Source organism: Chionomys nivalis, chromosome 26, assembly GCF_950005125.1.
Source record: "Chionomys nivalis chromosome 26, mChiNiv1.1, whole genome shotgun sequence".
Classification (NCBI taxonomy): Eukaryota; Metazoa; Chordata; class Mammalia; order Rodentia; family Cricetidae; genus Chionomys; species Chionomys nivalis.
The window spans coordinates 1,619,567-1,634,726 of record NC_080111.1 but is presented as its reverse complement, the minus strand read 5'-3'; the positions used below and the strand labels follow the sequence as shown (position 1 = coordinate 1,634,726).

Genomic DNA, 15,160 nt, shown 5'->3' with positions numbered 1-15,160 from the left:
TTATTATATAATGGCCAATGAATACTTTCTTTACCCTGAAAGGAAGCTGAGTCCTCAATGCTGTTGTGTGTGTCCAGGAGTGTGCATCTATACCCCACCCATCCCCTAAAAGTTTAAGATGACACTTAAGAAATCCAAGGAGAGGGCATGATTGACCACTGCCTCTCCTGAACTGACCCTTGGTCCTTCTTAACAAGCTGTGGACACTTGTAGTGCCCTTCAAGAGCATCACGCTAAAACACTTCTCACAAGAGTCAGGATTGCTAGTTGAGAAAAACGTCTGCATGGCAGCTCTCGTCGGGCTGTTTTGAAGTCATTTCTTTCCTATTTCCAGTTAAAACTGAAAGAAAGAAACACCTACGAAGAAGGATTTTTGTTTTTCACAGAAGCTATTAAACCATGAAGGAAACTGGTGAGTTTCATTTCTTTTCTAGCAATACAGAGAGATCACCCTTAGAGCTAATGCATGGTGCTGCCACACACCCAACTTCCTTCCAGTAGGCAGCATGTGTGGAATTTTTAGCATCTCACCCAGTACAGTCAGGGGACATGCCCTGGTGGAACTGACCTTGTGGTTCCCAGTCAGGCAATCTATTTCCACCTCTGAGAAGGCAGCTCCAAACACAAAATACTCGAAGGGATGGCCTTCCCCTGTCTCCCAGTTCATTTCCGCCTCATAACCCCTGAAAAACAGAATTGTTGAGGAGCATTGTTAGGTGATCAATGCCTGCAATCTCAGACAATGATGATAAAGCCAGCAAAAAGGGAGCTGTGGCACTCAGAGGAGGACCTGAGTCTAGGGACATGCCAGCACATAACACATGCCTAACACGTGTCCAAGAAACACGTCTTCTATGGTCCTCAGATTGAGGGTTCAGCCTGCATCGTAAGGCAAACACGGTTTCAAGGGGCCTTATCTGCCTGCTTTCTCTCCCTCTGGCTCCAGGATTGAGTGTTGCCTGTGAGGAATCAGGTCCCCTGGCTCCCATGAGCTCGCTCTATGCTTGCTCCATCCCCCTCTCTTCAGTAAGAACAGCTGAATGTCAAAGAGAAAAGAAGTCCAGGCCAGCAGCCTGCTGAGTCCTCTCCCCTGTCTCCCCTCTGTCCCCAGCCTGGAGGTGACCATGAAAAAGGCTACCAGTGTCTGTCCCTGATGGGCAGCTGGAGTCCCAGGCAGAGTGAGAACAGGAGCTAAGACCCTGCCCTGTCTCAGCACTCACTCTCCATGGAAACAGTCAACCAACGGTTTCCTAGAGGGTGGGGTGCTCAGGGCTCCACAGCTACTCAGATCTCTGTTTGCTCACACAGGAGGTGCCTATCCTAATTTTGGCTTCGCTTTCACCCACACTCTTGGGTCTTAACTTCAGGGATAAATTGCACTCTCAACAAAAGCCACAGCTGTGGATTTCAAACACCAATTCATAGAAAGCCACATCACGGCCACAGTAGGAACTGAATCAGCACCAAGTTCACCTGTGTGAACTATTTTCCCCAGAAACGGTCGTCTGGGAACTTGGATTAACTAGCAGATAAAAGTTTCTTCTCACAGCAGCCTAACTGAACATAGTGAGTCAGGTTGGGGGCCAAAATCGCAAATAGAACTGAAATTCTTCCTCAAGCTCATGCCAGAATTTTCCATGACACCGGATTGAAGGGCCAGTCTTACCTGAAATATCCAATAGCCGAGAGGCTGATGCTCTGGTCAAAAGCAGTCTGCGCCTGGGAGGGATGAGCAGAGCAAGATATAAGGATTCCCAAGAAAATTGCTCAGGAGTTTGGTTTGTCTCAACATGTCTTAAGTATTACAGTCATAAGCATGGCCTAAGTTGAACCATTCCCATCACCAATCTCTGTCTACAGAAGCAATCATGGCTCGCTGGGTGTAGTAGCCACACTTGCTCAATGCACATGGTTGTGACAAATGTCTGCCCTGATATGCTCGTCAACTGAACTATAATGGTCATCCAACTCCTGCTTATGAAGAGATCATTCAGTCACCTGGAAAGACTTTGGTTATTAATTCTGGGACACAATGGTTAAATGTTTAATCTTATATCATGTGTGCATAACAGTTTCAGTCGAGCAGAGGGATTTTCTAAATTGTGCAGTGACATCAACAGGTCTCCCGTTTCTGCAAGGACATATGGTTGGCTACTCAACAGAAAACCAAAGGTCAGGTCAACAGACTCAAGAGAGACAGTGACAGGTGCAGTGTTATGGAAGAAGGCGGGCTCCATGGCAGCATCCTCCAATGGATGACAAAGGAGGGTGTTCCTGAACTACGTCTGGGGGCAACTTTCTCCAGTCAGCCATGTTCAACCTTTCTGGGGTCAGGTGACACTAGGCAGGGGGCAAACAATGATGCCCAGAACAGATGCAGAAGTTTCATATCCCATAATAATAATAGTAGTCGTAGGTAGTTTGTTTTTCAAAACAGGCTTTTTCTGAGTAGCTATGGCTGTGCTGGAACTCACTTTGTAGACCAGGCTGGCCTCAAAATCAGAGATCAGCGTGCCAAGATTAAAGGCACCACTCAGCTTACTTCATAATTATGAATTATGAAATCAGCCTTTATGAAACACAAGAGCTTTTAAGTGAGAGAAAGGTGACTGAATCGAGCCACCAGGATTTAAGGCACACTGCTCATACTGGGCGAGCTCAGCGCTGGGGTCTTTCCAAACAGAACCGTATGCAAACCTTTGCCACACCTGTCCTTTGATACTGCAGAACTGATCACGTAGAGCAGTCGGCATGACAGCTGCACCAGGGGTTATGAATGTAAGCTCGACGTTATCTAACGCTTAACAGTCCGCCATCGTGAAAACGTAGCTGGTCTATGACAGAGCGTGTGTCTTCTCCTCCAACTAGACTGGTCCAGTCTGTGACTTGTATAGAATATGCCCTATTTGTTTTTACGAATTGTTTTATTCTTGTGTGTATGGATGTTTCCCCTGAAGGTGTGACTGTGTGTGCACTGCCTGCAGAGGCTGGAAAAGGGCATCAGATCCCTCGGAACTGGAGTTACAGACAGCTGTGAGCTGACGTGTAGGTGATGAGAACTGAACCCAGGTCCATTGGGAAAGCAACACGTCCTCTTAACCTGTGAGCCATCTCTCCCGCCCCTGGTTTCCCATCTCTGAGTGAGTGTCTATCTGGGCTTCGCAGAATGATTTCAGCATTGCTTTTCTATTTAGACACAGGGAATCTGAAGGAGAACACACAGCAGGTATCCAGGGAGCATCCTGGTTCCACAGGACGAAACATGCATGAACACAGCTTAGGGCAGGAGCTGGAGCATGGACACCATCTTTCTCTATCAGAAACATACCTGCATGCACCCCTTCTCCCACTGCATGGGATCTCCATGTGCCACACGCAGAGCGGCTTTTGCTTGTCATTGTGCAGTGACAGAGCCTATGAATCACCCTCTCCATGAACACAACCCACACTTGTTTCTCCCCCCTCTCCTCTTGCTTGTTAGCTTCTATGAAAAACACAGAGAAGCGGTGACTCTCACCCAATCCTTCCACGTTCCCTGAGGATTCTTGCTGATGATGGGTTCAAGGCGTTTTAGAAGAGTCTGGCAGGCGTCCTGTAAGTGATTTTAAGTTACAATTCTAATAATTTTGCGAAGACATCAGTGTCCAAACAACACGGTATGTCATCCCACAGAGAAACAAGGAGACATAGGGTGTCCGTGCAGTAGAGGATGGCATGAAAGATTTCATGCAGGGATGTTTGCATGTGTGAGCATGTCAGACACGCACTGGTATAAGTGACAGTCTCCTCACATCCTACACTAGGTCAACACTTAACAGAAGGATCCTGTACACAACTAAACACTGGTTGCAGAAGGTTAATCTTCTGGGCATCTTGTTCAGGGTTCAAGAAGCCAGACTGAAACACAATGAACTGGGAGAGAGAGGGCATCGCCCAAAGGCCTGGCAAGAGGTCGGAATCTGACTGGACACAGAAGGGGGAAGACATTGGGGGTTTGGGGTGGAAGTAAGAGGAATGGTGACCAGTGGACCAGCAGGCACTGAATCCCTGCTGGGTCTGTGCGCCCGCCCTGCCCTGCACTGAGGAGACTTGGGAGATGAGCGACTCTTCTCTTCTGATCTCCAGCCATGGATCTGACCCTGAAGGGCTCGTGAATGATGCTACTTTAGGAGGCTTTACCTTTACTGCCAACCCATTGAGATCGGCCACCACAGACCCTCCAGAGGCATTGGTGTTGGGGACGGTTTCTGTGCTTGTCCCACGCAGGTGGACACTGGACATCGGCATCCTTAGTTCACGGCTGACCACCTAGGTTTGGAACAAAGTTTCTTTTCAGACGCTTTGGTTAGTTGTAGCCCTGTGCTCAGACGTAGTTGACACAGAACATGTGTGCAGCCCCCAGATGCAGGGCAGGGATGAAGAAGCAGAACCCTGAGCTCCTTCAAGTACAAAACCCCTCTCTTCTAAAATCCTGGTGGCTAGCTCGTCTAGATTCCAAGTTCTAAACACATTTTCTTTTCTGCTGATTTTCTCATGTGAAACAAAGTGAGGAAAAGGCTCCAGGCTAGTGCAGGGGAGAAGCTCATCCCCGTCTCTGTTTTAATGAAATCAGCACTGTCAAGCTAATCTCACCACCACACTCTGCAAAATCCTAGCCAAGAGGATATGACTTTAGCAGGAGCTGTGTGGTTCTCTATGCAGTTCTGAACACACTGCAGGAAATGAACACTCCTCAGGAAGGACTCGGGCCTCAGGAACACATGAACCTTGGAAGAGGGGATGGGGCTGGAGCCTCTGAGGGCCAACATGGGGATCAGGGATTGCTTTGGTCTATTATTTTACATTTTAGTTGATTCAAATTAACCTCTCTCTGGCTAGCAGTATGCTTGATAGCGTTTTTTTTTTTTTTTTTTTCACAATTTGTCTAAGGACACGGGCATTCTGAACCCTTCCAAAATAGCAGGCTCTCAGAGAAGCATCCTGACAGAGTACACAGGCTCTCAACATAAGGACTTTGGCTCAAGGAAGGAAAAAAAACACAGAAAACTCACTGAAAAATAGAACTAAGAGCTCTCAAGTTTTAGCAGCATGAAAACAAAAAACAAACACAAAAACACCTGAACATCCCATGTCCCTGTAATTTAAAAATCTAAATGACATCACTTGAGCTCCTTTCATTCACCTGGCAAATTATCTAATTATTTCAACAATTCATCAAATTTAGCATTAGTTAACGGCACAATGAAACAACAGATAATTTATGGAAAACAACTTGGCAACCCGTGTCAAATAATTCCAAATGCCCATACCCCATGGTCCAGTCATTCCTCTGCTGGTGAGTCACGTTAAGAAAATGATGGTGAGAGGATCACAGGTTTATTTTGAGAAATATTCATGGAATAGCTCAATAACTGAGGTAGAGTTAGTTATAAATACACCCCCCAAGCAGCCATTAAAAGTCATGATTGTTAAGAATGTCTTTTACTTGTCTGTTTTGCCTTTGAGACAGGATGAGTTTGGCCTGAGTTTGATCCACCTGCCTTACCTTCCAGAGGGCTAGGATTATAGGCAGGCACAGGTGTGGCAAATTGTGAAGAATTTGCAATGACAGGAAGCAGTGGTCCTCCTGTGTAAGGCTGGTTGCAAAAAAATCTGACAATGAACAGCATAACACCAGCAACATCTTAGTAATTTTTATAGTAGGTAAATCGGTTAAGTGGTGGTGGCGCACGGCATTAATCCCAGCACTTGCACGGCAGAGATAGGAGCATCTCAGTGAGTTTGAGGCCAGCCTGGTCTACAAAGCATGTTCCAGGACAGCCAGGACTGTTACATGAGAAATCCCATCTTGAGGGAAAAAAAATCTGACAAAATAGAAGGACCCTAACACAGAATTGCTAATAATGCTGGCTAGAGATATCAAGTCTGATTTATGTTATTGATTGCTTGGTGCCCTTAATATAAAAAGGTCGAGAAACATTACAATCCTTCTGAGTTTACACATTTTTTCACTACCCAGCAAAAACTCAGAAAAGGACAATTCAGTTGTCAATCATCAGAATGGTAGCAGAAAGCAGGCACACAGCCATCTTCAGCAATACAACAAACCCATCTTTTGGCACACACTTTTCTGGCATTCAGTAATAAAACTGACTTATTTACCCAGTTTATGCTAACAGCTTAATGCTTAAACTGTCAAGCTACAGTGTCCCACCCTTTTATTCTGGGACAGCGATATATGCACACAGTCTTCGCTCATGAACACATCTGTACGGACACACTCAAGAGAATCCAGTGTTTGTATTCTCACCTGGATCATTTTAGTGTGGACGCCCTGCCCCATCTCAATGCCACCATGAGTGACGAGTACTGAGCCATCGAGATAAATGTGAACCAGGGCGGCTGCCTGGGGAGGGGAAGAAAAGAGGCGAATCAGAAGAGGCGCTGACCCTTGTCAGGACGTGTCGCTGTAACTAAAACACTGTCCACCCCTCTCCCCAAGCTGGTTGATACACACATATCATACGTGTATGTGTGTGTGTGTGTATATATGTGTGTGTTTGTGTTTATCTGTGTGTATACGTGTGTGTATGTATTAACCAGAGCTAGGGTAACAGCAGGGCTAGTGTTGCATAGTGATCACCCCAAAATGCTAATCCAAATAAGGTACACAGAGAAACATTTATTGTTTAGTTGCAAAATGACCCGGAACCACCCTACACCAGTGGTTCTCAATTTTCCTAATGCTGTAACACTTTAACATAGTTCTTTATGTTGTAGTGATCCCCAACCATATAATTCTCTCATTGCTACTTCATAACTGCAATTTTGCTGTTGTTAGGAATCATAATGTAAATATCTGATATACAGGATATCTGATTTGTGACCCTCGGAGGCATCTCGACCCACAGGTTGAGAACCACTGACCTGAGCCATCTTAGCACAGAGCTGCAGACCTCTGGAGTGATCACCTGACTGCACAGCTCCTCCGAACTGTGCAGAAGCAATCAAGCTCCCTACAGAATATAAAGGTCGTCTACTCAGAAGCAGCTAGACTAAGTGACCTCGTTTACAACTGACGAGCATGCGGCTTCTGCCAAGTCTTACTGGGCTAGAATTGTCCACTGTGGAGTCTCATTCACTGTGTTATTGTGATTGTTTATCTAGAAGCTGACAGGATAAAGATGGGGAGAGGAAGGGACCCTCCTACTCTCTGCGCACAGTCTTCTCGCTCCGGACACACACTGCACAGGTGTCAATGAGAGCCCATCCCACGGCCCCACCCATTCCCAGTTCTCCCTCTGTGAGACTCATGTAAACAGAGGAGGCACAACCAGTGACGTCAGGGCTCGGCTGCATCTCTGTGTGCATGCACAACATACACACATATGTGTAATAAGGGCTCAGCCGCATCTCTGTGTGCATGCACAACATACACACATACTGTAATAAGGGCTCGGCTGCATCTCTGTGTGCATGCACAACATACACACATACTGTAATAAGGGCTCGGCTGCATCTCTGTGTGCATGCACAACATACACACATACTGTAATAAGGGCTCGGCTGCATCTCTGTGTGCATGCACAACATACACACATACTGTAATAAGGGCTCGGCTGCATCTCTGTGTGCATGCACAACATACACACATACTGTAATAAGGGCTCAGCCGCATCTCTGTGTGCATGCACAACATACACACATACGTGTAATAGACTAGATAAGGAGTCCCCATCGCTGCTATACAGAAGCTAGAACACAGCCGTCCTTCACCAGTGAGCACACACAAGTTCTATTCAAAACCAGAGGCAGAAAGAGTAAGGTTCAGGGGCTAAGCAAAGACTGATTTAGTCAGCTAAAGGAACCAGGACAGCAATTCAAAGACTTTTCTCTTTAAAGGTATAAGGAGAGCTTGGTGGTGGCAGTGCTTGTCTTTAACCCCAGCACTCGGGAGGCAGAGGCAGGCAGATCTCTGGTTTGAGCCCAGCCTGGTTTGCAAGAGCTAATTCCAGGACAGGCTCCAAAGCTACAGAAAAACTCTATCTCGAAAACCCATTAAAAAAAGAAAAAAGAAAAGAAAAGAAAAAAAAGTTACGAGGAGAAGCAACTCCTAAAATTGCATTTAAAAAGTTAAATAATTTACCTTTCCAGGTTTAGCTGACCCTTACCAAGCAAGAAGTAGGGCACCCAGTGCCACACCATGTCCCATTTCAGTTTCATGTCTAGAAACACCAAGTCCCAGCGGGAGAAGAGGAGTCTCTTACTGGACACATGAACAGGATCCCAAGCAGGTATCTCAGCTGCTTAGCGTCAGCCAGCAGTAAATCACGGGTGCCCCATTTCCCACCAAGAATGTCCCTACCCACGGTGGGAGTGTAAGAAGACTAGCCATTGTGTCCCAGAGTACTGCAGCTTAGGCTAACCCGGCCTGGGTGGGACTTCACATCTGGTCCCTGCCATCACACGGCTGATCCAATGTGAAGGATATTCCCTCAGCTCCTCTGTTTCCCCAGGTCTCTGCCGGGTGACATCCCACCTGGGTTCTGAGAACTGACCTGTCCCATGGCTACTGTGAAAAGACCCACAGGAAACTTCAGGGGAATCATGGCCAGGCCCCTCTTTTTCCAGGAATTCTCGGCATTGAATTTTTCTACAGCCGTTTTCCTCATAGCGTAGGAAGACTTGGCCATGCATTCTCTCCAGCACTCCAGGAGGGGCTTGGCATTGATCTCTTGCTTGTAGTGGGTACAATCGATTGGCTTGTACATGTTTATGGTTCGAACCTATGAAAGGAGAGGAGAATGAGAAGTAAGGGGAAGCTCAGAAGACACAGTTTGTTCACCCCGTCCTCTTCCTCCACTTCTGCCCGTCATGAAAGGGCCAAGTTATGTGCTGCCCCATTGTCGCTAAAGCCCTTCTCAAGCACGACATCTTCCTTATCCCCCACTCAGAATCGCATCAGCTATGCTAGACTCTCTTGTTTCTATGCCATTCTTGTCCAGGTTTATAGGATGGAGCCCCTGGCCTCTATTCCCAGTGTCTCAGTATGGTCCGGTTACATTCCTGACTCTCAGTTCTTGTATTTGTGGGTATCTGTTTGAAAGGTGCCTGGGCTATGCAACCTGGGTTATGTAGCTGCTATGGCAAGATAGGACCACTTATTCCCAAAGCCAACCCACAGGAATATTTGTCTAAATTGAACTGATGGCTAGTAGGAAGGACAGATGAGATTACTCTGTAAATTCTTAGAGAGTTCCATGCATGCGCACTGCACATTTTAGCTGTTTCCCTTCCCGTTGTCCTCTTTAGCCCCTTGCCCGTCCCACTGAAACCTTTCTCCTTCCCAGGCTCTTCCACCCGTGCATGCTTTGTATGAACTACACAACTCCTGCGGCTCGTGCAGACTTGGGTAGGAGGTTATTTTCTGCAGCATGGGGAACTGACTAGTGGTTACACCACTGAAGAAAGTGACATGCCCTGCCGAGAGCAACCACAAACAGCCATTATTCCCTCAAGGCAGGGGAAGCTGCATGATCTCCTTCCACTCCCATGATGAAATGCTGACTGGCTCCGTCTTGGATAGGTCTAACACAGGAAACCACAACCAAACATATTATGATATCCCCAGAAGTCTGACACCCAGAGTAGATGGTGACTGTCTTCCCAAAACTAGCAACTAAGACCCTCACCCGAGAGCAAAAGACACCAAGTGTCTTGGATTCCTAGATGAGAAACCCTCCCAGTTATGGTCAGCTCCCTCCACAGCAGATAGAGGCCATTATAAAAACACACACTCCCCCAGAAACCCGTCTAGAAATTGCCTACATCCCTGTAAGAGAAAAAGTGGAACAAAATGCAATGTGCCTTTGGAGGTAATGTAGATTTTAAGAGATCTACGTTGCTATCGACAGGAAGGGATATCTTTGAGTATTCCCCCTCTCACTCCTGCTACCAAAATAAGAGGACAGAGGCAATAAAGGCTGGACAAACTCAGGCCAGTGATTTCCTCTCTGGATCACCTCTCAAATTCTTCAACCGTAATGACCCCAAGCCTTCCCAGCTCAGATAGTCAGCATTTTTTTTTTTTTTTTTTATTTTTATTTTCGAGACAGGGTTTCTCTGTAGCATTTTTGGTTCCTGTCCTGGAACTAGCTCTCGTAGACCAGGCTGGGCTCGAACTCACAGAGATCCGCCTGCCTCTGCCTCCCGAGCGCTGGGATTAAAGACATGCGCCACCACCGCCCGGCTTTAGTCAGCATTTTTTATACACGAGACTAGAGGAGGGTTACCTGCTCAGGGGACAGGCCACATTTGATTGCCACTTCTGTGATACAGACTTCGGTGACCAGTCCTGCCTGAGGAAAGCCGAATCCACGGAAAGCCGTGTTGGATGGAAGGTTGGTTTTGCAGACCCTGCCCCGGCAGCGTAGGTTGGGGAATTTGTATGCATTTTCCGTCTTCAGAAGTCCCATTTCAATCACCTGCAGAAACCCAGAATGGGCGTGAGAAAACTTTGGCCTTCTGTGAATGTCTTATCATGCAGACACCTCCCAGTGAAACCAAGCTGGAAACAGCTCCCTCCTTACATCTCAACAAGAACACTGAAATACATGACACCCCAGGTCAATACAATTTGCTGTAATATAATTTTAAGGGATTTGAATTCTTCTCAATTATTGCCTTTGATTTTCACACTTTAGCGCAAATCATTTTTTCAAGTTCTAGCTGTTTCTAGAAGCCTTGGATATGTCTGTCTCCCCCTAAGCATTGGGCCTATAGACTGAGACAGTCTAGAAATTTTAAATTTTAATGCACGGATACTCAACCAGAGGAAATCCTTCCTTCTACCAAATGTGGATATTTAGCAATGTCTGAACATAGTTTTGGCTGCTCAGATTGGGACCTGGCATGACAGGGACATCTACAGGTCAAGGATGCTGGTGACATCTCATAGTGCACAGGATGGCCCCATAAAGAATTACACAGTTGGAAATATCCAGAGAGCCAAAGTTGAGAAAGCTCAGTCCAGGGCTCACAGCTGGTTGTGGGCAGCATGGAGAGGAAGCAGAGACACAATTTGGCCACGGTCTCGTCTCCACTTGTGGTTTGCAGTAACTCTATGCTACTGAGCAGTGAGAGTCTCTGTACTCTCATTAAGTGTTACATAAAGAATAAATGGTTCCTGAGTGGAGTCATTTCCTGTCACACTCTTTGGAGAATGAAAACTTCCTTTAATATGCTTACCCATAACGACTCATCCAGGGAGCTCCCTCCATTGCAATAATGCTCCATGTCCAGGGCCATGATTCGGCCATCCTTCATGAATCCTACCTGTGGGCAGGGGGCAGAGAAATGCCTGTTGATACTGGCTCAGGAGATCGAGTCTACAGAAAGTTTGTTAGTCATGCTTTGGAAAGCTTCACAGAGTCAGATTGGACGTCTCTTTCTTTGAAGTGTAGCTGGCTTAGTGACCCTGGGAAAACACTGTGTGGCAGTTAATCATCAGCTTAACAGATCTAGAATTGCCTCTGGACATCCCTGGAGGGATCATCTTGACTGGGTTAACTGAAGTGGGAAGAGCAACCCTGACAGTGGGTGGCGCCATCCCCTTGGCTTAGGTCCTAGACAGCTTCAGAGGAGACCAGGAGCTGAGCACAGCTCTCACACTTCCCTTCCTCCCAACTGCAGTGTGAACACCCTTCATGCTCTGCTCCTGCCCTCTCCACACCCTCGCCATGATAGGCAGTTCCCCTCCTCCTGACTGCGCTGCAGTGTGAACACCCTTCACGCTCTGCTTTTGCTCTCTCCACACCCTCGCCATGATGGGCAATTCCCTCCAACTAGAAATCAAAATAAATCCTTACTCCTTTAAGATGTTTGGAGGGTGTTTTGTCACAGCCACGGAAAACACAGAGAATACACGGGGGAACCTCCCTGCCTGGCTTTGAAATGAAAATAAATCAGGGGATGTGCAGAAGTAGAAGCACAAAAGCTCATTAGACAGAGCATCTGTGTTACCATGTAAAAATCAATCTCATTCCCAGTCCTCACGCGCTCTCCACCACTGAACATCACTGCCATGGTCATGGCCTCTGTAACTATAGCCCAGTTCTTTCAGCGAAGGTGCATTTAGGTGAAGGGCATTTCTGTTTCCATGTCCAGTTTTCCTTTCTCCCCCAAACTTACACAAACCAGATCACCAATTTCCTGCCAGAATGCTCACTGCTTTCTGATTTTTTTCTTTTAGAAATCTCTAGGCTGTGTTCTGTGGCCTTCTTTGTCACATGGTACTAAGGTTTTCAACAAACACTGTTTTACTGTATACAGTATACTCGGGAGCTCATCTGATCCATATCCTACAACCACGTATCAACTCTACTGCTTCCTGCCTGCATTCATCCTGCCTCCTGAGCCATATCCTGCTCCATCCTCTCACTCTCAGACCATCCTGCCTGCAGTATCACGATGCTCCAGTGAGGACTGAAACCAGTTACGCCTGTAACTCATCAACCATCAACTCAGTCTCACTGTTCTGTGTGAGGTCAAGTTTAAAGTTGTTATTCTGAGGCTCTGAGGCTCCCCCAGGCTGGCATCTGGGCACACAAGACTCCATTTCCTAGCCAGGGAGTGGCAAAGTCAGTCTCAAAGACAGAAGCTAAGTCCCCTACTTACAGGGCTAGACCTGATGTATCAGCCTCATTAGTGTGCCTCTGTCCACTGCCTTGTGTATACAGCTCCATGAAGGACTCAGAGACCCTGTACAGAGTTGCAATAGAGTCCTTGGGGATGATTACAACATTGTGACTACATGTGTACCATGGTAGTCAGTAACTATAGGTGGCCACTGTGCACTTGAAATGTTGTTAATGCCACTATAGAACATAATCTTAGTTTAATTCTATTTTGTTAATTTAAATAGTTACACACAGCTCATAGTCACAGTGTTAGTGAAGTCTAAAGGGATAAAGTTGTCATTAGAGAAACAGGTCCCTGAATGACTAGAGCAAGGCCTCCCTCCCCAAATCTATGCATGCTACAAGGCTGTTACCTACATGAGAAATGACATAATAAAGGCTTAAGATCCTGACAGATTTTGGTTATTTGTTAAAGCTATCAGACAACTTGAAAATGTAGAATAGTATTTTAAAAGGTAAAAGATAATAAATTTCTATGATAAAATCTTTTTTAGGAATTTCTGGGTCATGGTTTTTCAAGATATGTTTGATATATTAAAAATGAGGAACAATTTGCAAATAATTGCAATTTTATATAGCACTATTGTTATAGGAATTATTCTATTTTTTCCTTTTCTGTGAAAAGAATGGTTATCAGATCTCCATTCATGGACATACAGAGTCAGAGGTTTTCCAATTATTCACTCTGCAGTGCACGATTCTAGCAGGTTCTCTCTCTCTCTCTCACTGACATCTCTGAGCAAATCAGGAAATCTCATTGAACTGGATGGTAATTCAACTGGAGCACAAGAAGTAGAAAAGCAGACAATTATTCTGTCCTGGCTGGTTTTTATGTCACCTTGACACAAGCTAGAGTCACCTGAGAGGAGGGAACAGCAATTGAGAAAATGTCTCTATAAGATTGGGCTGTAGTCAAGGATGTAGGGCATTTTCTTAATTAGTGATTGAAGGGGGAGGCCCCAGCTCATTGGGGTGATGCCAACATGAGCTGGTGGTCCTGAGTGCTATAAGAAAGCAGGTCGAACGAGCGACGGAAACAAACAATTCCTTCATGGCCTCTGCATCAGCTCCTGCATCCAGGATCCTGCCTTGATTGAGTTTCTGCCCTAAATGCTTTCAACGATGAACTGTAATATTCAATTGTGGGTAAAATTAACCCTTTCCTCCCTGAAGTGCTGGGTCATGGCATTTCATCACAGCTGTAGACACCCTGAAGAGGACACATCCATTGATGCGTGTTTTCTCCCCGGCACAGCAGACAGACACTGACATCTGCTTGTATAGAATATTCTATCTGCAGCACAACTCTTTCCCCGGCTACTTCTCCTGCTCACTTTATACTTTCCAAGGTAAGGGTGGCGGCCTCCAGTTATTAACATGTCTTCTCCTCTTTCCAGAATACAGCGGACTGCACGACCATGTCTGCCACAGAAAATAAAGAAGCGTGAAACAAGCGAGCAAGAGAGCTAGCGATTATTCCTCAATGATAGTATGCCTTCTAGGTGTGTTGGCTCCAAAGACAATTTCCTGCTGTGGGAAATCCTCCAGCCAATGGCCTTTGGGATGCTACCCCACTTTGGGCATGGTTTCCTGTGCTATTTAAGCAGATGTAGGGACATGCATGCCTCTTGGCTGCTGGATTCAGTTCCAGTTCCCCGAGTACACAGAGAACTACAGATCTCTTTCTGTGCGATTATTCTCACATAAATAAATATCCATTTGGGGCTATTGTGGAACTCTTTTGTATGCTAACAATTTCCTATGGTGAGGTTTTGAGAGAGACAAATAAATGTAACCTTAACCCAGAAAATATCTATTTAATTCAAGAGTGAGAAAGAAAGACAAACACACTGAAGTAAGGGGAGGAAAGAGGGAGGTTGATTGACTTGGGGAGACTACACAGTTATATAGCTGATCAATAAGCATACAGCTCAGGCTCTCAGTGCTCAAAGCAAGTGACTCCATCCACTCAGGACCTGTTCCTGTTGACTTTCCAAGTACTATAATAATTCATTTATTTGCTTGTTTATTATTTATTTTGGCTTTATTAGACAGGGTTTCTTTGTGTAGACTAGTTTGTCCTGGAACTCATTCTGTAGACCAGGCTGGCCTTGAACTCAGAAATTCTTCCTCTGCCTCCGATTGCTGAGACTAACACCCAGCTCAAGAACTGTAATATTTTCACACTGGTTTCCATCATATTTTTCAGTAATTGATACTTCTTTTGGTTCTTTAAAAAGGCAAAGACGTTTCCTAAGCTGGCATCTGGTAACAGGTTTTCCCACTTACTTGCTGGCAGCAAAGGCGGTGACAGCGGCCAAGACGCTGGTTTTGTCCACTTTTCCTCCAAACGCCCCACCAACACGCCTTACATGACACATGACCTTGTTGACTGAGAGCTTCAAGGTAGAGGCAACTACATCCTGGGGACAGTAACAGTTTTCATTAGTCCCATCTTCAGC

At 45.9% G+C, this 15,160-nt stretch overlaps 1 protein-coding gene across 2 annotated transcripts in view; it reads right to left on the bottom strand.

Moving 5' to 3' along the window:
• Positions 1-15,160, bottom strand: part of LOC130866786 (aldehyde oxidase 1) — a 57,345-nt gene that overhangs the window by 8,405 nt on the left and 33,780 nt on the right. Inside the window, exons 22-32 of one of the 2 annotated variants that reach the window (XM_057758367.1) lie at positions 14,988-15,121; positions 14,033-14,120; positions 11,248-11,334; positions 10,293-10,484; positions 8,559-8,786; positions 6,311-6,406; positions 5,546-5,626; positions 4,180-4,308; positions 3,518-3,592; positions 1,667-1,719; positions 569-683 (exon numbers count right to left, since the gene is read on the bottom strand). In XM_057758367.1, the coding sequence (XP_057614350.1) occupies positions 569-683; positions 1,667-1,719; positions 3,518-3,592; positions 4,180-4,308; positions 5,546-5,626; positions 6,311-6,406; positions 8,559-8,786; positions 10,293-10,484; positions 11,248-11,334; positions 14,033-14,120; positions 14,988-15,121 (1,278 nt within the window). The remainder of the gene's footprint in view (positions 1-568; positions 684-1,666; positions 1,720-3,517; positions 3,593-4,179; positions 4,309-5,545; positions 5,627-6,310; positions 6,407-8,558; positions 8,787-10,292; positions 10,485-11,247; positions 11,335-14,032; positions 14,121-14,987; positions 15,122-15,160) is intronic. The other variant, XM_057758369.1, reaches the window with a different exon arrangement.